The sequence below is a fragment of the Alligator sinensis genome, unplaced genomic scaffold, assembly GCF_000455745.1.
Source record: "Alligator sinensis unplaced genomic scaffold, ASM45574v1 scaffold409_1, whole genome shotgun sequence".
Lineage (NCBI taxonomy): Eukaryota > Metazoa > Chordata > Crocodylia > Alligatoridae > Alligator > Alligator sinensis.
The window spans coordinates 844,087-870,203 of record NW_005842284.1 but is presented as its reverse complement, the minus strand read 5'-3'; the positions used below and the strand labels follow the sequence as shown (position 1 = coordinate 870,203).

At 43.4% G+C, this 26,117-nt stretch overlaps 1 protein-coding gene across 4 annotated transcripts in view; it reads left to right on the top strand.

The window, feature by feature from the left end:
• Positions 1–26,117, top strand: part of LARGE1 (LARGE xylosyl- and glucuronyltransferase 1) — a 387,820-nt gene that overhangs the window by 142,211 nt on the left and 219,492 nt on the right. For all 4 annotated transcript variants that reach the window (XR_003095093.1, XR_003095092.1, XM_025209336.1 and 1 more), the window contains one exon: positions 21,660–21,961. Coding sequence is in view for 2 of the 4 variants with exons in the window: in XM_025209336.1 (XP_025065121.1) it covers positions 21,660–21,961 (302 nt within the window). In the remaining 2 variants the exon portion in view is untranslated. The remainder of the gene's footprint in view (positions 1–21,659; positions 21,962–26,117) is intronic.

The following is a 26,117-nucleotide window of genomic DNA, read 5'->3' as shown; positions in this document are numbered from 1 at the left end:
GTGCGATTGACTGGGCACAGCTTGCAGCTGGCATCAGTTTCTATGTGTGCTAGTACCTTTATGTATTAGTACTAGCAAATGGCACATTAGACTAATCTAATGTACAGTAATTGTTGCGTACATGTAGATGGTGGTGCTTTACTGCACATTAGATTAGTCTAATGTACAGTGAGGCATCTCATGTAGACACGCCCACTCTGTCCTTTCCATGTAATTCCATCCCCTCCCACAACAAATACTTGTAAAGATATGGTAAGGTAGTTTGCTCTGCTTTACCTCTAATTGTGTATAAATCAGTCTCCTGGGCTGTCATGCTGGTATCCTTTGCTAATACTTAAATTCTGTTTTTTGTTTTTTAAGAGAAAACCCCTTTTACCTACACCTCGAGAAAGAGTTTCCTTTTCTTTTTTCTCTCCTCCACCCCAACTGTTATTGGAAACCCTGTAGTTTGCCAAAAAATCAACATCTTTGTAGGAATGGGGCTTGGAGAAAATAACAATTCATCAAGAGCACAGATGGTTGATTTAGAACCTAATAGGTATTAACGCATTATTTTCCCCAAGCTTCACTCCTGATATTGATAATGTGTTATCCTTGCCAAGTTCCCCTCTTGATAACATGTTATCTTTGTCAAGCCAAGTCCCTGATAAAATCTTACTTTCACTCGGTGCTTATCCTGATAAAACCTTATTTTCTTTCATCTTTATTCCAATAGAAGGATGAAAATGTTATTTTTAGTCTTTTTTTTCTTGGGGACACATGAATTTTGCCAAAAGATAGAAGGAGTCAGGGGGTGGGGACAGAGGCTTTGTTCTAGGTAAAGAAACAAGCAAGGCATGTTAACCCATGTTGGCACTTGCTTTTAGTTTACTAATAAACTGGGGATTTAAATATATTATTTAGGAAGATGGCATATCTGTAGCAAGCCAGTACTACTGAAGTAACCAGGTTCACATGTAAGAGAGGCAAAATATGTTTAGGGAGTTTCATCTTCCCCTGTTAAATTGCTGCATACCCTTTCTGCATTTAATTTCTTTCCCAACAATCTTTCTTTGTTTAAAATCCCAACCATACTTCTGAGGAATGCCAGAATTAAGTTTGCTCAGGCAACATTAAATCAGCTCCTTGTGCATAAGCATTACCATACAGTTATTAAATATATGATTACATGCTATTTTTAACACAGGCCCCCTGCCTCAGTAGTGCATAGGTGGAGTGGCCCTCTAGGCCTGACACTTAGCTGGTGTGGTGTGATGTTGTTGACAGGGCATCAGCCTTACTGATTGCAAAAGCCAGAAGATGTACCGTGAATGAGGATGGGGGTTTCAGGAGGAAAAGGATGGTCTTACATGAGAGCAATTGAGCTCTACTTTGGAGAACTGGATTCTGTCCCTTCCCCTGCCATAGAGGTCCTGCGTGATGCTGGGCAAGTAAATTAACCCACACATTGTCCAAGTGGCCACTAACTCTGTTTTATTAGGCTAGGTACAGACATTCAAAAAGCCCGAAGTAGAATTGATCAAACCTTTGCTGCTTTCTCTAAGCTGTGTAGAGTAGACTGGGAGTGAATGGAACACATGTTCTCCATTTAGTAGGGGGGGAGGGGGCAAAGGGATGCCTTCATTGGCCAAGGCCAGCAGGCTGGTGGTGTTCCCTTACACCTCCCAACATGCCAGACACTGCCACGGGCAGCTGAATTGGCTGCTGGGCACCCCCAACCCCTTGCTCTCAGCCACAGGGAGGGGGAGGTGGGGAGAGCCAGCACAGAATCTTTCCTCATCCCCCCCCAGCTACTGGCTGCAGCAAGGAGGGGAAGGTGGGAAAGTGGAGACCCTTGCTTCTGACCCCCAGACCCAGCCAGAGCAGCTGGGAGGTGGGATGTGCGGCAAGGGCTTTCCACCTTCCCCTACTGACTGGCCCAGCGCTGCTGCTTTCCCCAGCCCTGCTCCCTGCCAGGTGTTAGTAGCTGGGGTGGGGGGCAAGGAGTGAGAGGCCGCCATCCTGGCCCCCCCAGACCCAGCTAAGACAGCTGGGGTGGGGCATCCGAGAAGGGCTTTCCCCTGTCCCTTGCCAACTGGCCCAGTGAGACTGGGGAAGGAAGCCCTGCTGAGTCTGTCAGTTGGGGAGGAGGGAAAGCCCCCACTGCCCAACCCTAGCTGTACTGGCTGGGTCTGGGCGGGTCTGGGGCAGCAATGGGGGCTTCTAGTCCCACCCCCCTGCTGCATGGCCTGGCTGACAGGTGCAGGCAGGACACAGGGCTGGGGAGCAGAGGCTTTGCTGCCTCAGCTCTGTGAGAGCCGAGGGGCAGGGCTGACCCAGCACTCAGCCAAAGCAGGCAAGCATGGGCTGAGGCTAGCCTACCCACCCTGTGAGGGGAGTATACTGGAAGAGCTGCAATCATCCTGGGATGCCAGGAGACTGTGATCTAGCTTGAGTCAGGAGGGGATCTGGCACAAGTTCAATACACCCATCTAACATAGACCATTTAAATCTGATACTACATGCATCCAGGTCTGTCTTTGACTGGGTTCTGCCATTTTTAAACCGGTCTATGTGCACTGATCTTCTGTTCTGTTACAGGTTTATACTAATTCCTGATTACTTATACTGGATTATGTGTAATTTCTTTACCTATCCATAGTTTACTGGCTTTCCAACTTGAGACCCTGGGTCACATGTGCAGAAATGCTCAGTACTCGCTGTTGTGGCTGTAACTGCTGAAGCCTGTGCTTTAAAATACCAGTAGACTTCTACTTTAGTAGAAAAGTGTGATTGTAGCCACCTCAGATTGGATATCCAAAGCTCGTGTATGCTTTTGACATTAATGTCCCTATGCCTCTTATTTCCCACATGCAAAGTATACTCACAAGTATGTTTTAATGATCAGTTCATTATTGTTTTTGAAATTTGATGCTATAGAGGTGAACATCACAGAAAAGCCTGTGAGTAAATTAACAGTTGTGCTCTGTCTTCAGAGGAGGGTTTGTATGATGTTTATAAAGGTACTTTAGATACGGGGCCACAAATTGGATCATGAGGATAAAAGCAACATATAGAATAGGTGCTCATTTGTGAGAGCTTTGCCCATAGAATCATAGAAAATGAGGGTTGGAAGGGACCTCAACAAATCATCTAGTCCAACCCCCTGCTTAAAGCAGGACCATCCCCTACTAGATCATCCCAGCCAGGGCTTTGTTGAGCTGGGCCTTAAAAACCTCCAAGGATGGAGATTCCACCACCTCTCTGGGGACCTGTTCCAGTGCTTTACTACCCTCCTAGTGGGAAGTGTTTTCCTAATATCTAACCTAAACTTCCCTGCTGCAACTTGAGACCATTGCTCCATGTTCTATCATGTGCCACCACTGAGAACAGTTTAGCTCTGTCCTCTTTGGAATCACCCTTCTGGTAGGTAAAGGCTGCCGTCAGATCCCCCCGTCAGTCTTCTCTTCTGCAGACTAAATAAGCCCAGTTCCCTCAGCTGTGCCTCATAAATCATGTGCCCCAGCCTTGTAACCATTGTTATTGCTCTCTGCTGGACTCTCTCGAATTTGTCCACATCCTTTCTGTAGTGGGACGCCCATAACTGGACCCAGTACTCTAGATGTGGCCTCACCAGTGCCGAAGAGAGGGGAATAATCACTTCCCTCAATCTGTTGGCAGTGCTCCTACTAATGCAGCCCAGTATGCTGTTAGCCTTTTTGGCATCAAGGGCACACTGTTTGCTCATATCCAGTTTATTGTCCACAGTAACTCCCAAGTCTTTTTCTGCAGGGCTGCTGCTTAGCCAGTTGGTCCCAAGCTTGTAATGGTGCATGGCATCCAACCTGTACTCTGATTGACACAGGGGTCTTTGGAATTAAAAACAGTGATCCTGTAATTAAAGACTGTCTTATAATGTACAAGAGCCATATTAAAATTGCACTGGCAACCATAATTCTGATATCTCTGAATTTAGGATTATTTGACTTTGCAACCTGAATTTACTTTTGATGAAGGTTTTGTGCATGGATAATTTTCAAACCCACCAATTGTGAATGCTTATTTTGTTCAAGATAAAGACATTTTGTAATAATGGATTGCCATGTGGGAGGATCAGGGAATAATTCTGAGCCTTGCAGTTGAGGCGGGGCGGTAGTGGCACTAAATTGGTTCAAATCTTAGGCATCAATTCGCTGAAGTATTTCAGTATTTACTAAAGTCCTATTAACTTCAGTGGAATTTAGCATAGGCTTAATGCTAAACACATGCTGAAATGATTTGCTAAATCGGGACCTGAATTCTGGCCAAGGTAGTAGGAATTACATGATGGTTGATTGGTTCCCCTAGTGAAAACAGTTACTGCTTTCAATCCGCTTACTCTGAACATGCTATTTAGCACCTTTCTTGGCAGTGACAGCACTGAGTCTTGATTAGGCCAAGAAAACTTGAGTTAACATTTGTACAGGAGGTTTTTCCATGTCAGGGGTGAGAAAACTTACCCGTATGATGTGGAAGAGGTTGGTGGTTATTGCCTGTGCCACAGCTCTCCTATGGATAGCCTGAGGACTTCAGTTTTCAAAGTTCTCATTGTGACATCTTTTAAAAGTATACATTTCAGTTACCCTTTCCTAGCTGGTTTTTTTTAAAGATTTTTGGAATCCTAAATTTCATAACTGTCTCTTGAGGTTCGCTTGTATTGGAATGAGAAGATGCTTTGTGTATAGTTCAGACATCTGGAGTAAATTGTTCAGCTTCACTTAGCATTCCTATAGCCTGTTATCAAAGCAGCTCGTCAGGCAGCATTCTGTAATTCTAGCTGATGTTATCCTAGAGCAGTTTATAATAGGACACAGGGGAGAAAAAATTCTTGGGGGGTGTGAGAATGAGAGTCTTAACATGCCCTGGGACCTGCATATGAAAGCAACCACTCTAAAACTGCACATCGCTGAAAAAAATGACATCATCCTAGTAGCCTGGTAACCGACATCAGCCGTAACACTTAGTGATGTCAGAAGTCCATAGGCTGCTAAGGTAATTGTTCATTGAAGACAAATCAGTAGGAGGTTTTTTTGTTTTTTGTTTTGGAACAGTCTACCCACCTACACAGAGCATTTATATCTCTGTATTCCTGACTGCAGTTTTCCTGTTTCTCTTTTCATTCAGAGTTCCTGTTGTTCTCTACAAGACTTGCCATCAAAAAAAATTGCTTTTGAATGCTTCAAGTGACCTTGCTCGTGACAGATACAGGGGAAGAGTAGTGAAGGTGGCTACCTCTCACCCCCATTGCTTTCTGCCAAATGTCATCTTTTGTTTTAACAATATTACAGTCCTAGCCCTTAAAGTTACAAAGAAAGGCTTTTCAAATGTGTCCTGAATATAAACTGAAGGATTATTGTTTGCCTGGGTCTGCAGTCAGACAGGCTAAAACAAAATCAGTAAGCAGTATTAATTGCAGCATTCATCTCATTTCAGAGTCAGCTAATAACATTCTTCAGGGGGTAAAACTTCATCTGTATTATACTACTGTTGGCCCTATGTTAGAAAACATGCTAACACATTTTCGTCTGTTTCACACATGATCAGAGTGGTTATAAGCACAGTAAAATGTGACAGTGTAAACACGGTTTTTAAGCGATTACTATTTCATTCCCAGTCTCTTGACCAGAGACTTCTGAACACTCAGCATTAGGAATTCTAGGGTTCTGCTCCGACTTTGCCATTGAGCTGCTGATTTACAGAGTGACTGTGAGGAAATAAATTAACCTCTTTTTCCTTTCAGTTTCCTCACCTGAAAAATAGGGATAATACTATGTAATTGTTGCTGCTGCAATGGTTAATATTTTACTGTATCTCTATTTTGTATGAATTTATTAAGGAATAAGTGGAAAACTGTTTGTGCTCTACTGTTCCTGCTGTTACACAGTCTTGAAATAATTGAACTTCCCCAGCTAGACTGTCACCAGGCTGTTGTGGTTTCGTCCACCACTGTAGAGCCACATGCTGATATGTTTCACTTTGTTTGAGTAAGCTGCTGCACATTTTTATATCTTGTTCTTTCTGTTATCCCTTTGCAAAAACGGGACCTTATAACTTAGCTGGTCTAGATCTCAAGATCAGATGGCTCTGCTCCCAACTCCCCTGTAACTTAATAACGTCATTCTCCAGGGCTCCAACTGTGTAGTAGTCTGGGTTACCTTTCCCTGTTCAGGAACATTTGAAAGTTGACACAGACAGGCACACACACTTTGTAAGGGGTCCAAAAAACGATCCCGTTACTTAGCATAAGAAAAAGACAGATCTTGATACAATGATAAGACATACATATGCACTCCTTTACCTCAGTTTTCTGGTTCTTCACTGCAGCTGAGAATTTATTAAACTCAAGGGAGAGTCCTGTAAGGAGTGGAGGTGTGAAAACAGACATTACCTTTATGCTGGCATAAAACTTTTTATGGTGACACAAAGTGAATGCAAACAGATGTCACTGCCTTCTGCTGTGCCACAATTGATTAAATTTGTGGCCGCAACAGAGAGTAATGATAAATTGAGCCGCTTTATTGTGGCCCACACTTCTTCATTTCTGGAGGGAGAATGTGGGCAGTCCAAACCTGCCCAGACTCTCCAGCTACCCCAGGTTGGGGCTCTGCCGGGTTGAGGAGCCCAGTCTTGTACATCCTGGGAATTCCTGGGCAGAATCAAAATTCTTAAGCCTTGGGAGCACTTGCCTCGCTTTCTCTACTTACGCAGACGTATCTCAGAGATCTCCAGGGACATATCTTGGTAAATGGGGAGTGTCGGGGGCTTCACCTTGACATGGAGTGTCTGCAAGTGGAGGATTTCCCTGATTTCATCTGCAAGAGAGGGGTTCCCTGATTTCAGGAGGCCTGGAAGGTTAGATAGCCCTGCAAACACAAGCTACAAACATTGAGGGGGAGAGCTGTGGGAAGTTCCCCCCTCCATGTTTGCAGATGCATGCCAGGGAAATCCTCTGTGAAGGGATTCCCCTGGTGCCTGTATCTGCAAACAGGATGGGGGGAACTCTTATGGGAGCTCCTCTCTCCCTACTTGCAGATTCATGGGGAAATCTTCTGAAGGGGATTCCCCTGTTCCCCAACGTGGGGTGTCTGCAAGCAGGGATTTCCTCTGTTTGAAGACGTGCCCCAAGTCAGGGCATGGTACCCAGCTTGCACATTCCATCTGTGGAATATGATCAGCTGTGCTGTGACATATCATGTCTGTTTCCACCCTGTGCTCCTTTCTTCTCTCCTCCGAATTACAGGATCTCTCTCTCTTCCTCCCCCCAATCCCTCATTCTCTGCAGTAGTCTTCCTTATTTTTTTCCGGTTATACAGGTTGCCTCATGCAGTGAAATCATGCTCCTCTGTTTCTCTCCCTTCCCCAAACTTCCTGGCTAAGTACAGAAAGTCAAAAAGCCTGAGGCTGAATTGATTTAATCTTTGTAGTTTAGTTTAAGCTGCATAGATTGAACCAATAAGTAAATGAACAGACATTCACTTTTGATTCTGGAAATACAGCCACATGCCTGCAGTGGCCCAGGCCAGAATCCAGGGGGCAGTAGAGCATGACTCCCTGCTGGCTGGAGCAGACAGCTTGGGCCAAGGCTAACATGCCAGTCTGGGGGGGGGATTTCAGGGGAGGTGCAAAGCATCTTGGGATGCTGGGGACTGAGAGTTACCTTGAATCTGAAGGGGATCTGGGACAGAAGTTCAATAAACCAATTTAACCTAAATCAGTTAAGTCTGATACTACATCCATCCAGGTTTATCTTAAACTGATTTTGGCCATTTTGAAAGCAGTTTATGTGCACTGAACTTCTGTTGTGTTACGGATTTGTACCCATTTCCAATCACTTATACCAGTTTATATGTAATTTCTCTCCCTAGTCCCCATGTCTTTACAAGTCCATCATCACCTCTAACTCACAAAGTGTCTCAGACTCTGATTTTGAAGCCCTGCATTAACATCTTTTCTCTTGCTTCTGCCTCTGAAGAGGTTTTGCTGCTTCAGGCCTCTTTCCAGAGACAAACGTAGCTGGACTGATTTCCTTAGATCTCAGCTATCCCATAGTCCTACAGTGTCTTACAGCTATCAGGTTTTAACAATCCTACATGTCCCTTCCCTGAGAGATACCTATGACAACCCAGATACTATACATCTGACTCCACATACACTGGAGCATTCAAATGATACAGCAATTTTATAACCTCCATCAGAATTCGTAAGTTGTACAGGGACAGATTCCTTGAATTGTTAGACCTGCTGTGATGATGAGGCATTGCCTTCTGTCTACCGTGAAATAATTACTGTGGTTTCAGTGTTTAGTTTGTGGTCTGTGGGCAGTGAAATTTAGCAAGTGATTTTTATTTCCTTGGTACAATTTTATTAGCACAGAAGGATTGAGCTAAAAGGCTTGACACTGATATAAAAAAATATTAAGTTTGAAACTGCCAAGTTCTGAACATAAAGTAACAGCCCCAAATGAAGGATAAAAATAATAGCTTTATTATTATTATTTATTGCAGCATTCAAAAGTAAACTAGTTGCCTCACAGCACACTGTCTGTTCCCTATTCTCTTGTCAATGAAAGCTCTTAGCCCAAAGTCACATAGTCCTCGTTATGTGTTATTTTATTTTGTTTTGATTTAGATTGGATGAAAAGCATGCAGACATTGCCTCTAAGCACCCTGCCAGTTATTTAAAACTACAAAACCAAAGTGCAATACAATCAGCTCAACCTGTCTATCAAGCAACATATGCAATCAATCAAATACTATTGCTCCCTTCTATCAACCTATACCTCAATCCACCTACCTTTTTTCAAAGGCCAGGTGAAAACATTGTTCCTGTGTTGTTCTAAAAATGGTGCATGAACTAATTCAAATGAACAAGGGGGTAAAGCTGTTGTGTTTAGTTACTCTGAAATATTAAGGGTGTGGACAAACTGTTCATACCAAGTTAAAGGGGGGCTGGGGTCTTTCCACATGTCAGGTGATCCCACTATATTGATATGATGCATCGTCTCTATCCCACAGTCAGGGAAGGCTAAACCTGGGCAGTTTACTTTCAAATGAAACAACTGCTAAATTACAGTGTTTACAAGCAAACAAAATACTTGCCATGGACAAGCTGGTATGTAGTATTTTTCCCGGCATTTAACTTGGTCCAATTTGTTTACTTGTACATACCTGAAGGAATTACTTACAGCAATGGGGCCCGACCTTTTTGGCCTGCAGGCTAGATGCAGTCCAGGAGCTGGATGCAGCCATGTGGGTTTTAGGAAGTTGGTGGCGGAGGAGCGGTGGAAGTGTTAAGTACCACCAGTCCACCACTATCACATTTCTGGATCCATGGGGAGACCTGCAGGGTGGATTACGTGGCTCAACCTCCATGGCCAATTCTGGCCTATGGGCTGGGGAGCCGAGCACTCCTGATTTCTTTTCCACAGGAGCCAATGTCTCTGCAAATCTTCATCCAGACAAGAATGCTTAGCTTACCTGATAGTGAAATTGCCAACACTAAGTGCTAACAATCATGAGTCAGGCCCCCCCAAATCATTGCGTTGTGTTAAAAATGATGAGAGGTGGGTTTTTTGTTTTTTGGGTTTTTTGGGGGGGGGGGGGGTCTTTTTGTTCAATTTCTAGTCCTTTAGGTCAGACTCACTTTACATTTTCAGGCTTGTTTTTTTCATCATCCTTAAGGCTACAAACTTACTTTGATTATAAATACAAGCTAAGATCTTCACATAGTCACTTGCCTACAAGCAATAGGGCTTTGAATATACACCATATATTTCAAGGCTCAGGATAGAATCATCAGAGTTGGCAACAAAGCAATGTTGTGCAATTGTGGTTGCTCTAGGAGCCCTTGTTGAGATCTTTTGGGTGGGGGGAGCTCTCTGCCTTTAACACTTCTATTTCAAGTAGTTATATTTAGTAAGAATTCATTATATGATTTCACTGTCATTTTTTTTTACAGCAAAGTAAGCACATGCTAGTCAAAGGCCAGTAGAGATCATAGGGACATCTGTAGCTAAGGTTGCCTAATACTAACCATTTCTTTTTTCAGTTGACAAACTAAGCAAATTGATTAAATAGGTTTTTGTCTGAAGTTGAATTACTTTTGTTAAACTTGTGTAGAAATGGCTCAACTGTTTTGAAGAAGAAAGTAAACGAAAGTAGGTTGAATATTTAAACATATATTTTCAATTTTTTTGCCGATTTGGAATTTTGGCAAAAAGAGGGAAATGTTGATGACATTTATTTTTGCTGTTAGACTGACTATAGAGCTAGTTCTTTTTATTTTTTATACAGCAATTTCAATGCAATGAGGGGTTTTCGGGTTTTTTACATGCTTAACCAGCCCTAAGATAAGTAACTAAATGTTTGTTCTGACAAGATGAATGGTATATAAAAAGAACAGGACGTGATCAGTACCTACTAGGCATGTCTACACAAGATGCTATGGCGCTGTAGAGTCTATTGGCAAAAACTGTTATAGTGCAATGCTATGGCAACGTAGCAGCCAAAAATAAACGTGCGCATCTAGCACAGTGTAGTATGAGCTGTTACTGCAGCATCTTTTAGTGCTTCCAAAAGGAAGTACTAAATGACAGCTCAGTAACGAAGGCGCCGTACAGCCACATGTAGATGCGCCCACTGGGTCATAATCTAAATTCACAAGGAAATAGGTTGAGGTTGCGTCAGAAACCTTAGGCTGTGTCTGCACAGTAACTGGAAATATACTTACAACACAGATACCTGAAGTCTAGCCAGCTCAGGTACCAGTAAGACAGAAGCTGGGGTGGATCAGGATTCAGCACAGGATGGCCACCCTGCTAAGTACCCACAGTCCAGGTAGGTTTATACAGCCTATGCTGAAAACAGTATTTCTGTGGTTTTGCTGCTGTTGGGTCCAAGACTAGCTAATTACAATTAGTTTGAATAGGCCATCCTGTGCTGCCATTACATCTCTGACTACAGTATTTCTGGTACCAGAATTAATGACATGTTTAACTTGTGCATGGTGGACTTTTCAACTTTAACAAAACAATACTTTTAAAAATCTTAAATATCTGTTTACTTCAACTGTGTAACAGTGTATAAATAGCAATAAACAAGCATCAGGCATATTTATGAAATCAGGTATATGTATCAAAATTATTAATATTTTAAAATATACATTTTGTGGCTAAGTGTATTCTGTCTGTGTGTGGAATAAGTAAATAATCAAATTATATACCTATATATATTAGATACCATATTTACCCAAATCTCATTCAACTTTAAATTTAGGATGCTTCCCCCCCCCAGTAATTAGATTCTATATATAGACCATTTAAAATTGGCTATAATTTTCCATGTATAAAATCTAATTACTGGAGGGTCACCTTAAATTAATCCCCTCACCTCTCCCACTGCTGCAGCAGGGATAGTGGTGGCAGGGAAGCCAGGTGGTGGGAGGGTAGGTGGTGGGGTAATCAAGTAACATGATCCCTGCCCCTTGCCTCACTCCATACCTTGTTCCTGCTGCCTCTTCCCCAACAACACTTTCTACTTCAGTGTCCCCCCTATAGTGATTCCCCCCACCCCCTCCGCCCCATGGTACCCTCTGTGGTGCCTTCCACCCCTGCTGCCTGCCCCCCCAGTGCCTGCACCCCCAGCACATGCTGCAGTCTGCCTTTGTGATGCCTATGACCCTTGGCACCTGCCCCCTCTTGCCACTAGTGCTTCCTTACCACCCCCTACTGCCTGCCCCTTCCCCCACTGTCACTTACCCTCTGTCATAGCTCCTGGGGCACAGAGCATATGCTGGCTCTGGCCTCTGCCTGGTCACACAGCAGCGATTGCAGAAGTGGCAGCGTGGGGTGGGGGTGGAGGGGGAGGCAGAGGCAGCACAGGGCAGAAGTAGTGTGGAGCAGGTGGCCGGGGGGCAGCGGCTTCAGCTCTGACTCTGACCCTGAGCCTGGGTTGGAGCTGGAGCTGGAGCAGCAGCAGTTGCATCTACCCCCACAATCTCAGTATTTGAATTCAAGACAAAAGGCTTCTTTCCCCACCTCGAATGGGGAAAGAAACCTTGTCCTGGACTTGAGTAAATACAGTATATATGTGTGTGTGTGCGCGTGTGTGTGTGTATACATGTGTGTGTGTGTGTGTGTACGTGTGTGTCTGTGTGTGTACTTGTGTGTGTACGTGTGTGTGTATACATGTATGTTTATATGCGTGTATGTATATACGTGTATGTGTGTACGTGTCTGCACATGTGTGTGTGTGTGTGCATGTGTACGTGTGTATGTGTATATACGTGTGTGTATACATGTATGTTTATATATGTGTGGATGTATATACGTGTATGTGTGCACATGTGTATGTGTGTGTACGTGTGTATATGTGTCTACGTGTGTGCACGTGTGTATGTGTGTGCATGTGTATGTGTATATGTGTGTGCGTGTGTGTATACATCTGTGTACGTGTGTGCGTGTGTGTGTATATACATGTGTGTATACGTGCGTGTACGTATGTATATACGTGTGCACGTGTGTGTCTGTATATACGTGTGTACGTGTGTGTGTATACGTGTGTACATGTATGTTTATATACGTGTGTATATGTGTGTGTATATACGTGTGTATGTGTGTGCACGTGTGTATGTGTGCATATATGTGTGCGCATATGTGTACGTGTGTGTATATGTGTGTATACATGTGTGTATACATGTGTATATACGTGTGTATACATGTGTGCGCGTATGTGTATACGCGTGTATGTAGAAGTGTGTATACGTGTGCATGTGTGTACATGTATGTAGATGTGCGTGTGTATACGTGTGTATGTAGAAGTGCGTGTGTATACGTGTGCATGTGTGTACATTTATGTAGATGTCTGTGTGTATACGTGTGTGTGCGTGTCAATGCGTGTATGTATATGTAGATGTGTCTGTGTGCGTGTATGTAGATGTGCATGTGTGTATACATGTGTGCGTGTGTGCATGCGTGTGTATCTAGATGTGCGTGCATGTATGCGTGTGGTGGTTATGTAGATGTGTGTGTATGCATGTGCATGCGTGTGTGTGTATGTAGATGTGCGTGTGTATACGTGTGCGTGTGTATGTAGATGTGCGTGTGTATATGTGTGTGCGTGTGTGTATACGTGTGTATGAGTGTGCATGCGTTTGTATGTGTATATAGATGTGCGTGTGTGTATATGTGTGTATGTGTGTTTGTATGTGTATGTAGATGTGCATGTGTGTATATGTGTGTGTATGTGTGTGTGCCTGCGTATGTGTATGTAGATGTGCATGTGTGTATACGGGCATGTATATGTATATAGGTGTGTGTGCGTGCGTGTGTGTATACGGGCGTGTATATGTATATACATGTGTGTGTGCATGCGTGTGTGTATATGTATGTAGATGTGCGTGTGTGTATACAGGCATGTATATGTATATACATGTGTGCATGCGTGTGTATGTAGATGTCTGTGTGTGTATACGGGTGTGTATATGTACATGCATGTGTGTGTGTATGTAGATGTGCGTGCGTGTGTGTATGTGTATGTAGATGTGCGTGTGTATACGGGTGTGTATATGTATATACATGTGTGTGCGTGCATGTGTGTATGCAGATGTGCGTGTGTGTGTGTAGATGTGCGTGTGTGTATACGTGTGTGTATATGTATACACATGTGTGTGCATGTGCATGTGTGTATACGTGTGTGTATATGTATACACATGTGTGTGCATGTGTGTAGATGTGCATGTGTGTATACGTGTGTGTATATGTATATACATGTGTGCACGTGTGTGTATGTAGATGTGCGTGTGTATATGTGTGTGTATATGTATATACATGTGTGCACGTGTGTGCATGTAGATGTGCGTGTGTGTATATGTGTGTGCATATGTATATTCATGTGTGTGCGTGTGTATGTGCATGTAGATGTGCGTGTGTGTATATGTGTGTGCATATGTATATTCATGTCTGTGCATGTGTATGTGCATGTAGATGTGCGTGTGTGTATATGTGTGTGCATATGTATATTCATGTCTGTGCATGTGTATGTGCATGTAGATGTGCGTGTGTGTATATGTGTGTGCATATGTATATTCATGTGTGTGCGTGTGTATGTGCATGTAGATGTGCGTGTGTGTATATGTGTGTGCATATGTATATTCATGTCTGTGCATGTGTATGTGCATGTAGATGTGCGTGTGTGTATATGTGTGTGCATATGTATATTCATGTGTGTGCGTGTGTGTGTGCATGTAGATGTGTGCTTGTGTATGTAGATGTGCGGGTGTGTATATGTGTGTGTGTATGTCTAGTCGTGTGGGTGTGTATACGTGTGTATGTCTATACATGTGCATGTGTGTATGTAGATGTGCGTGTGTGTATGCGTGTGTATGTGTACGTAGATGTGCGTGTGTATGCGTGTGTATGTCTATACATGTGTGTGTATACATGTGTATGTAGATGTGCATGTGTGTATACATGTGTATGTAGATGTGCGTGTGTATACGTGTGTATATGTATGTAGATGTGCATGTGTATGCGTCTGTATGTCTATACATGTGCGCGTGTGTATACGTGTGTGTTTATGTAGATATGCGTGTGTATGTCTATACATGTGTGTATGCATGTGTATGTTGTATGTAGATGTGCGTGTATGTATACGTGTGTATGTCTATACATGTGCGTGTGTATACATGTGTGTATGTTTATGTAGATGTGCGTGTGTATACGTGTGTGTGTATGTAGATGTGTGTGTATACGTGTGTGTATGTGTATGTAGATGTGCGTGTGTGTATACATGTGTATGTAGATGTGCATGTGTATAGGTGTGTATGTCTATACATGTGTGTGTGCGTGTGTGTATACATGTGTATGTAGATGTGCGTGTGTATACGTGTGTATGTGTATACGTGTGTGTGTATGTGTATGTAGATGTGCGTGTGTATACGTGTATGTCTATACATGTGTGTGTATACGTGTGTATGTAGATGTGCGTGTGTGTATACGTGTGTATGTAGATGTGCGTGTGTATGTAGATGTGCGTGTATGTATACGTGTGTATGTCTATACATGTGCGTGTGTATACATGTGTGTATGTGTATGTAGATGTGCGTGTGTGTATACGTGTCTATACATGTGTGCGTGTGTGTATACGTGTGTGTATGTGTATGTAGATGTGCGTGTGTGTATACGTGTCTATACATGTGTGCGTGTGTGTATACGTGTGTGTATGTGTATGTAGATGTGCGTTTGTGTATACGTGTCTATACATGTGTGCGTGTGTGTATACGTGTGTGTATGTGTATGTAGATGTGCGTGTGTATACGTGTGTGCATGTAGATGTGCGTGTGTGTGTATGTAGATGTGCGTGTGCGTGCGCGTGTGTATATGTACATGTGTTTATATGTGTGTGTATGTGTATGTACGTGTGCATGCGCGTGTGTGTATGTGTATGTAGATGTGTGTGTATGTGTATGTAGATGTGTCTGTGTATATGTTTGTGTATGTGTATGTAGATGTGCGTGTATATATGTGTGTGTGTGCTTGTGTGTATACGTGTGTGTAAGTGTATGTGCGTGTATATGTGTGTATGTGTATGTAGGTGTGCGTGTATACGTGTGTGTATGTGTATGTACGTGTCTATACGTGTGTGTACGTGTGCATGTGTGTATATGTATGTAGATGTGCGTGTATACGTGTGTGTATGTATGTGTGTATGTGTATGTAGATGTGCGTGTGTATACGTGTTTGTATGTATATGTGCGTGTGCGTGCGCGTGTATGTGTATGTAGATGTGCGTGTGTGTATACGTGTGTATGTGTATGTACATGTGCGTGTATATGTGTGTATGTGTATGTAGATGTGCATGTGTGAATGTGCGTGCGCGTGTGTATGTACATGTGCGTGTATATGTGTGTGTATGTGTATGTAGGTGTGCATGTGTGTATTTGTATGTAGATGTGCGTGTATGTGCATGTGCGTGTGTGTATGTGTATGTAGGTGTGCGTGTATGTGTGTATGTGTATGTAGGTGTGCGTGTGTATACATGTGTGTATGTGTATGTACATGTGCATGTGTGTATGTGTGTGTATGTGTATGTACGTGTGCATGTGTGTATGTGTGTGTACGTGTGCATGTGTATACGTGAGTGTATGTGTATGTATGTGTGCATGTGTGTATGTGTATGTAGATGTGCGTGTGTATACGTGTGTGTATGTGTATGTAGATGTGCATGTGTATACGTGTATGTAGATGTGCGTGTGTATACGTGTGTGTATGTGTATGTAGATGTATACGTGTGTATGTAGATGTGCGTGTGTGTATACGTGTCTATACATGTGTGCGTGTGTGTATACGTGTGTGTATGTGTATGTAGATGTGCGTGTGTGTATGTGTGTATGTGTATGTAGATGTATGTGTGTATGTAGATGTGCGTGTATGTATGTGTGTGCGTGTATGTGTATGTAGATGTGCATGTGCGTGTTTATGTGTGTATGTGTATGTAGATGTGCGTGTGTATACGTGTGTGTATGTGTATGTACGTGTGCATGTGTGTATGTGTATGTACGTGTGCGTGTGTGTATGTTTATGTAGATGTGCGTGTGTGTATACCTGTGTGTATGTATATGTACATGTGTTTATGCATGTGTGTATGTGTATGTACATGTGCGTGCGCATGTGTGTATGTAGATGTGCGTGTATATATGTGTGTTTATGTGTATTTAGATGTGCGTGTGTGTATGTGTGTGTGTGTATGTGTATGTAGATGTGTGTATGTAGATGTGCGTGTGTGTATGTGTGTATGTGTATGTAGATGTATGTGTGTATGTAGATGTGCGTGTATGTATGTGTGTGTGTGTATGTGTATGTAGATGTGTGTATGTAGATGTGCGTGTGTGTATGTGTGTATGTGTATGTAGATGTATGTGTGTATGTAGATGTGCGTGTATGTATGTGTGTGCGTGTATGTGTATGTAGATGTGCATGTGCGTGTTTATGTGTGTATGTGTATGTAGATGTGCGTGTGTATACGTGTGTATGTAGATGTGCGTGTGTATACGTGTGTGTATGTGTTTGTACGTGTGCATGTGTGTATACATGTGTATGTGTTTGTACGTGTGCATGTGTGTATACATGTGTATGTGTTTGTACGTGTGCATGTGTGTATACATGTGTATGTGTTTGTACGTGTGCATGTGTGTATACATGTGTATGTGTTTGTACGTGTGCATGTGTGTATACATGTGTATGTGTTTGTACGTGTGCATGTGTGTATACATGTGTATGTGTTTGTACGTGTGCATGTGTGTATACATGTGTATGTGTTTGTACGTGTGCATGTGTGTATACATGTGTATGTGTTTGTACGTGTGCATGTGTGTATACATGTGTATGTGTTTGTACGTGTGCATGTGTGTATACATGTGTATGTGTTTGTACGTGTGCATGTGTGTATACATGTGTATGTGTTTGTACGTGTGCATGTGTGTATACATGTGTATGTGTTTGTACGTGTGCATGTGTGTATACATGTGTATGTGTTTGTACGTGTGCATGTGTGTATACATGTGTATGTGTTTGTACGTGTGCATGTGTGTATACATGTGTATGTGTTTGTACGTGTGCATGTGTGTATACATGTGTATGTGTTTGTACGTGTGCATGTGTGTATACATGTGTATGTGTTTGTACGTGTGCATGTGTGTATACATGTGTATGTGTTTGTACGTGTGCATGTGTGTATACATGTGTATGTGTTTGTACGTGTGCATGTGTGTATACATGTGTATGTGTTTGTACGTGTGCATGTGTGTATACATGTGTATGTGTTTGTACGTGTGCATGTGTGTATACATGTGTATGTGTATGTACGTGTGTATGTGTATGGATGTGTGCGTGTGTATACGTGTGTGTATGTGTATGTACATGTGTTTATGCATGTGTGTATGTACATGTGCGTGCGCGTGTGTGTATGTAGATGTGCGTGTGTATGTGTATGTAGATGTGCGTGTGTATACGTGTGTATGTGTATGTACGTGTGCATGTGTGTATGTACATGTGCGTGTGTATACGTGTGTGCATGTGTGTATGTACGTGTGCGTGTGTATGCGTGTGTGTATGTGTATGTAGATGTGCATGTGTATACATGTGTGTGTATGTAGATGTGCATGTGTATACGTGTGTGTATGTGTATGTACGTGTGCATGTGTGTATACGTGTGTATGTACGTGTGCATGTGTGTATACGTGTGTATGTACGTGTGCATGTGTGTGTATGTACGTGTGCGTGTGTGTATGTTTATGTAGATGTGCGTGTGTGTATACTTGTGTGTATGTGTATGTACATGTGTTTATGCATGTGTGTATGTGTATGTACATGTGCGTGCGCGCGTGTGTATGTAGATGTGCGTGTGTATGTGCGTGTGCATGTGTGTATGTGTATGTAGATGTGCATGTGCGTGTGCATACGTTTGTATGTGTATGTACGTGTGCATGTGTGTATGTGTATGTAGATGTGCGTGTGTATACGTGAGCGTATGTGTATGTACATGTGCATGTGTTTGTGTATGTAGATGTGCGTGTGTATACGTGTGTGTATGTGTATGTACGTGTGCATTTGTGTATACGTGTATGTGTATGTACTTGTGTGTGTATGTAGATGTGCGTGTGCGTGTGTATATGTGTGTACGTGTATGTGTGTATACATGTGTGTATGTGTATGTAGATGTGTGCATGTGTATACGTGTGTGTATATATGTTTGCGTAGACGTGTGTGTATATACGTTTGTGTATACGTGTGTATGTATACATGTGTATATACGTGTGTGTATGTGTGTATGTATACGTGTGTATGTGTATACATGTGTGTGTACGTGTGTATGCGTATATGTGTATGTGCATACGTGTATACGTGTGTGTATACATGTGTGTATGTGTATATACGTGTGTGTATATGTGTATATGTATATACGTGTGTGTGTGTCTGTGTCTGTGTATATGTATATATGTGTGTGTAGTTTGAAATGAGATTTTCATTTTTAAAGTAGTTTGGCATAACCTTGGTTTAAGGAGTTTAGCACTGTTCGTTTAAGTAAGATACTGTAGAAGAAAGCAGGTATTGAACATTTCTTTAGCAGGAAAATAGATATGAGTCAGCAACTGAGGAAAATAAGGAAGGGGTAATAAGGGAGAGATCTGAGAAGTAACTGCATGATTTTTGATATCCAAGCTACTCACAATCTGGTGAACATGTGGTAAAGGCAACGTGACTGAACAGTGAGAAGGATTGGAAACAGTGCAGCCTTTGTAATACACAGCTATGGAAAGTTATTTTTGAGAAGTCTCTTAGTGCAAGATGCGGCACATGACTTATGGGTAGGCTTGGCGGAATTCGATTTTTATTTTTTAATAATTTAGATGGACGATATCGTTTATTTTTACGCATTTATTTCAATATTTTATTGATTTAAATTTTCAAGATTGTGCAAAATTAGGAGTGTTGGAGGCAGACAATTTATTAATCACAGTATATTATTATTATAGTGCAGTTTACCCCCCCGCCATGACAAACATAACTACTTAGGACTGCGGCCAGCCAAGCAGCAGAGCTGTCATCTGTCCCAGCTCCACTCATCCACATCTCTCTTTGTCCACTTTGTCACTTTCTCTTCCTTTGTCCCCAGTCCCCTGGGGTTTCTGGGAGTTGCAGTCCAAACTACAGTCAACACGGTTCTGTAGGACTGCTCCCTCTGTCATTGTACACTCCATCAGTCAAAATTTTTCTTACGTCCCCTTTCCATAAATTTCAGTTATTAACAATGAAAATATTTTTTCGTCGGTCTGTGAGCGTGAGGTGAAATTGACGTTTATCAATGTTTACCAATAAAAATTGAATCCTGCCATTCCTACTTACGAGGAGAGGCTGAGGGAACTAGGCTAATTTAGTTTGGAGAAAAAAAGACTCAGAGGTGATTTAATAACAACTTTCACCTCCCTGAAGCAGGGTTCCAAAGAGGATGGAGTGAGACTGTTCTCAGGAGTGACAGATGACAGAACAAGGAACACTGTTCTGAAGCTGCAATAAGGAAAGTTTAGGTTAGAGATTAAGAAAAACTTTCTCACTAGGAAGGTAGTAAAGCAGTGGAACAGGTTCCCCAGAGAGGTGGTAGACTCTCCATCCTTGGAGGTTTTTAAGACCCGGCTAGACAAAGTCTTGGCTGGGATGATCTAGTTGGGGATGGTCTTGCTTTGAGCAGGCGGTTTGACTAGAAAGGAGGTGGGCAATTATTTTGGCTCAAGGGCCATTTAACAAGTTTTGGTGAGCTGTCAAGGGCTGCAAGGGTAGCCTTGCCCGTTGACAGGTGCCCCGCCCCCTGTTTCCCATCTTGGACCTGGAAGTCCTGCTGTCTGCCCTCTGACTTCTGCGAGTGGAAGTCCTTCCCCTTGCCCCCAGAAGTACACCTTTTGGCAAGTGGGTTTGCCATCTTGGAACTGAAAAAACCCCAAATTATATTCTAAAAATCAAACATCTGCTACAACATAAATTATTTTGATTTCAAAAAATATTTTTGTCCTGATTTATATGTATTTGCATAGTGTACATAGAGGTGATTGCATAATAGTTTAAAATTAAATCATACTTTTTTATATTGTGAGGGGTATGGTATGTGTGGGTAGGTACAGGATTTTGGCGGGGCTATGTGTGTGGATGTATGTGTGGGGTTTGTCAGGGTAGATAGGTGTGGGGGTGTGGGTGGGTGTGTATGGGGCTTGTGGAAATGTGTGTGTGTGTGTGGATGGGTGTGGGGTTTGTGGGGGCTGTAAGTGTGCGAGGGGGAGGGTGGCTGGGGGGGTTGTGGCATGTGTGGAGGAAGAGAGTGGTTGTGGTGTGTGAGGGGGTGTGAGTGTGGGGTGTGGATGTGTGTATATGGGGGTGTGGGTGCATGTGTATGGTGGGGTGTGTGTGTGGGACCCCTACTACAAACATGTTCCCCCACACATGGCCCCCTCCCTCATTGTGCACAGCCCCTGCCACCAGCAGCAGGTGGTGAGGCCTCAGGGTGCTTGTGGCAGGCAGACACCCCTGGTGGTGTGCAGTCCCAGTGAGCCCCTGGACAGCATGTGGCCAGGCCACTGGCCGGGACACGGGCAGAATTGGCTATATATATATCCAAACTCTATTCCTGAGTGATAGAAATTACGTTTATGAATGGAATAATTTGGGGATATTGCTCAACATGATATGACATTAGAAATTGTGTGATTATTGAGGGGTGGAACATTGGGATAATGGGAAATCTACTTTGTCTTATGCAGCCTTTAAAAAAAAAAATTTCCTTACTAACTGTAATTCTATTAAATCTTTCTATTCTTGACTGTCTTCCCAGACCAGGGCTTCATCCTGGCAAGCATCCCTACCTGCAACAACATATTAAGCATAAGATCATCTTTTAAGTATGGGTCTAAGTTCCCCTGAAGTTAATGGGACTTGAAGTCAGTATGACTTCAGTATGTGTGTAGAGCTAAATGCATGATTATGTGCTTTCTTGACTCGGAACCTCAGTCTGTGTAATAAAATTTTGCATCATGTTATTGATCTAAAACAAAATGCTAACTCTGCTATAATACATAAATCATCCCTTTCTGCCCTGCAGATGGAAAGCCAGTGTCATTGTCTCCGCTCGAGTCCCAACCCCATAGTCCTCGTTACACGGCCTCGAGCCAGCGGGAGCGGGAGAGCTTGGAAGTACGCATGCGGGAAGTGGAGGAGGAGAACCGAGCACTTCGCAAACAGCTCAGCTTGGCACAGAGTCGGAGCCCATCACATCGTCGCGGGAATCACTCAAAAACCTACTCCATGGAGGAAGGGACTGGTGACAGTGAAAGCCTGCGGGCTGGCATCGTGGCAGGAAACAGTTCAGAGTGTGGGCAGCAGCCAGCAGTGGAAAAGTGTGAGGTAAAGCCAACCAAAATGTCTTACCCACAGCAAAAGCATGGTGGCTAGGATTGGCTTACCCAGGGCCTTTGCTGGTTAAAAAAATAAAGTGCAATTCTCTTAAAGGAACATGTGCACTAATTTTAAATAGCTTTAAAGTAATCTTTGTTTTTGTCCCCCTTTTGATATGCTTGGAATTAATTTTGTTTTGTAGGGTAAATGTCAGTTGTTATTTGACTGGGAGCTGTCCAACTTCTGAGTCACCTCTGGGTACTCCATTTCTTCTCCCATGCAGGCAACACAGCCCCCTTCTGCTATGCTGCCCTCCCCTGAAGATCCCAGGCCCCACAGCAACAGGAGCCTGTGGGCTGCTTGCTAAGCCCTCATGGGCTGGATGTAGCCTGTAGGCTACCAGTTGGACAGCTCCGATTAGATTGATGGTGGTGTTACAGGTTAACTTTAAACCATTGTAAAGGCACTTAAAACAGGAGCGTTCACACATAAAGGTGTTACATTATTCTTAGCAATCTCTAAGCATCTTAAAATTACTCCACTTCAGGACAGGATTATCTTTGAGCCCTTCTACCCAGTGCAAGATAGGGAATTGTTATTATACTTCACGGAGATAAAGCAACAAATTTGCAGTCATTCAGCATCCCAGGATGCACAGCTCCCCTCCCCTCTACCCTCAACAAACTTTCCATCTTCCCAAGTGCCACTGCCTAGGGGATGGTACTGGCTCCAAGCCAACACCCCCACTCACCCACAATGGGTATGAGCCCAGCTCACATGGAACCTGCTACCAGCTGCAAGGACCCTGGGGGATCCAATCCAGGCACAGGGCCCTCTTCTCAGAGGATTAAGCCTTTGCCCCATATCTGGTCAGCTCTCCCCTAGCCAGGAGAATCTGGGGAAAGGGGAAGAGGCCATGCCCCCCCCCCTTCCCCCCCCCCCCAGCCTCTTGTTCCTGGTGGGGAAGGGAAGGGATAGGGCAGGGAAGGACTGCTTAGCATGGCAAGAGCATGCTTTCCCAGGGTCCGTGTTGTCACTACAGTTAATCCCCAGTGGCTCCTCACTGGGAGTGGAGCCACCAGCCAATGAGAGCATAGAGGTCAGGGAGGCATGCTTTCATGGGCTCCAGGCTCTTGCTGTGCTTAACCCCCTGGGCCTGCTCCCAGAGGAGGGATAGAGTATTTTCTATCAGTAAAGTGCCAAATATCTAATTCAGAACCATATGCTCTATATTATTCACCCATAAGTTTTCAGCCACAAAATGTACAGCTAGATTGTGCCTATGTTCAAAATGTGGCGATCTGAACTGAGGGAGGTGTCAAAAATAGACCTCCCCAGTTCAAGAAATTGATATTTTTGACATGATACCTGTTAGCCATTTTTTATCTTATTTTTCCTTATCAGAAAGATATAAGTTGAGAAAATAGCATTGAGGAATTAAAAATAGGTCTAATTATCTCTTCAAATTAAATTAGACCTGCTCTCAATTCAGTTGACATATGTGATATATCCCTTTAAAGTAAAATATAGTTTTCTAGTGCTCGGTTTTTTTCTGGTTAGCTGAGTCCTAGTTCTAGGGTATTCAATGTGCCAACCAATTTAGGGCAAGAAAACAGCTGCTGAAAAGGAGAATAGTTTAAGTGGCCTTCCAGATTATAATGTCTTTTACCAATAAATTTGCTTGCTTAGTGAGGTTTAGCATCTTACTGGAGGCAATGGTTATATAAAACATACAACCTTGCTGTGTTTGTCATGCCCATATCTCACCACACACTATTTTGAAAATGAAATAGCTTTTCCTTCCTCATTGTAAGGAATTCACATAGTGATTCAGTGAGAGCAATGGAAGTTTAATTTTAACTTCCTTATTATCAGATTTGCCAGGAGGGCTCATCATTTATCCTATTACTGTAGATGCCAGTTCTGTGTTTGCCTGTAAGGGCAATATTTTTTTTCTGAGCCTGTACCTGCGCGCGCGCGCGCGCGCACACACAGTTTCCCACAGTTTGGAGGCATTGACAGACTCCTTATGTTTCTCTTTTTATGTTGCTGGTGTCTAGACATAGAGAAAGGACAAACATCTTGGAAATACATACAAAAGAATGAGGCAAATTTATGGCCCTGTGAGATGTTAAAAGCGCTAAGACTCAGTTGTTGATCATAGTCATGAAATTACAGTTTTAGTGATGATGAAATATTTGAAAATGCAATTAAATTTGATTTATATTAAATCCCAGCTATAGCATACGATCTACGTGATGATATTTATTTGATCATAGTTAATATTTTGTGACGATGCCAACATAATCCAGACCAGATACCACTTTATGTTAGGCCCTGTGATAGCTGTTCAGTTGATAATGTAAGCAGAAATCTTACAATACAGGTGAGAGATAAAAAGGTGGGAGTTACAAATAAAGACCTTCCTTTTGGAGACAGCAATTTCCTTATGCATCTTCCCCTTAAGAGCCATCTTAGATGAAGGTATTTGTGTGTTGGATTTGAGGGGTATACTGGAAAGGCAAGCTCAGCAGTTTATGGAGATAAACAGCTCTGTGACTGGTGGTTGTAATGACATCAAGGCATCTCTCCATTTTTTGCCATTACAGACTGAGAGGCAGAGAATGTTTCCCCACACATCAATGATGGTGTAATCAGCCTTTACGCTACTGTAAGAAAGGATTGGATAGACAGCTTAATTTATCCCAGACAGGTATGGAATTACTATGGGGGAAATGTAAGTAAACCTCCTCCAATGTAAATTCCACTAGTATATGTGTTGGCTATTAAGGCTGTGTGAAGCTTCAGTCCCTGATTTGATTTGGCAGAGATTTGGCCTGATTTGGTGGCTGAATCTCTGAATCTGAATCGAATCAGAGGGCCCTTTAATCTCTCTGTACCGAATCAGAACTCTCCGAATCAATTTGGAGACATTCGGAAAGATTCTGAGATTTGGATATAGACACAGCTTTAAATGTTTTTTCTACATACCTGAAAGTAGCAGGTGGCTCATGAATGCTGCGATGCTGGGGCAGGTGGCGCAACTCACAGGAGCATGGGGGGTGTCCCCAGCGCACTCAGCAGCACACCCAGAAGTGGACCAGAAGCACTTCCAGTCCACTTCTGCGTCTGCCGAGGGGTGTGCGGGGGGCCCTCTCCGCACTCCCCTGGTTTGGTGACTGGTGCCTCCTGGGTCTGGGGGTGCCCCCAAGGCCCCTCTACGGCTGATCACCGCACAGACCAGGAAGTGGACCAGACCAGCGCACGCACCAGTAGACCAGGAAGTGGACCGGAAGTACTTCTGGTCCACTTCCAGATTCGCCACCAAGCACATGGGGAGCCCTCCCGCAATCCCGTGAAACACTCCATCCGCTCCAGCATCGCAGCCTTCAGGAGCCACACCTGGTATCTTGAGGTATGTGGAAAAAATATCGACTGAATCGAATCGGGGACAGTGATCCAAATCAACGAATCGAATCGCTGTCCCTGATTCAGGCTGAATCTAAATCGAATACGGCCTGGTTCACGTACCCCTATTGGCTATCCTGAGAGAACCCATGGACAGATATTTTCTCCAGGTAAACAGCCTATCAATTGCTCCCCTGCCACTAATGGTGAAGCACTGTAATAGCTACCTACTCAAACAGCTATCCCAGGATAGTTGCGCATCTGTTTGCTCCAGATCTCAGTGTAATGTGCATTAATGTACAACACTGATGTGTATTATGTTGATATAAATGTATTTTCTATCTAGACCCAGAGACCAACATTAGAAAAGAATTAATTTTCAGGTTTTCCTGACCGTCCTTTATATTAAGGGGAGGTGTTTAAATAGTTACGATGGATTCAACTATTAATAGACTAGCCAATTGCCCATCAGGAATGATGGCGGGGGGGAGGGTAGGTGGGGTTGGAGCCCCGTCCCCCCCCTCCTGTCCGGGCCTGCTCCCCCTTCTCTCCTGCTGTTTGGGGTTTGGGCCTGCTCCCCCTCTCCCTGCTGCAGTGGCGGGGGTAAGGGAGGGGGAGGACCAGGACTGAGGGTTGGGGGGAACAGCGGGCCTCAGGGAACCTGGCGGCAGCAGGGGGACGGAAAGAGCGGGCTTGGGGCCGACATGGGATAGTGGGGGTGGGGGTGGAGTGGGCTCAGGCCCTACGGGGGGAGGAG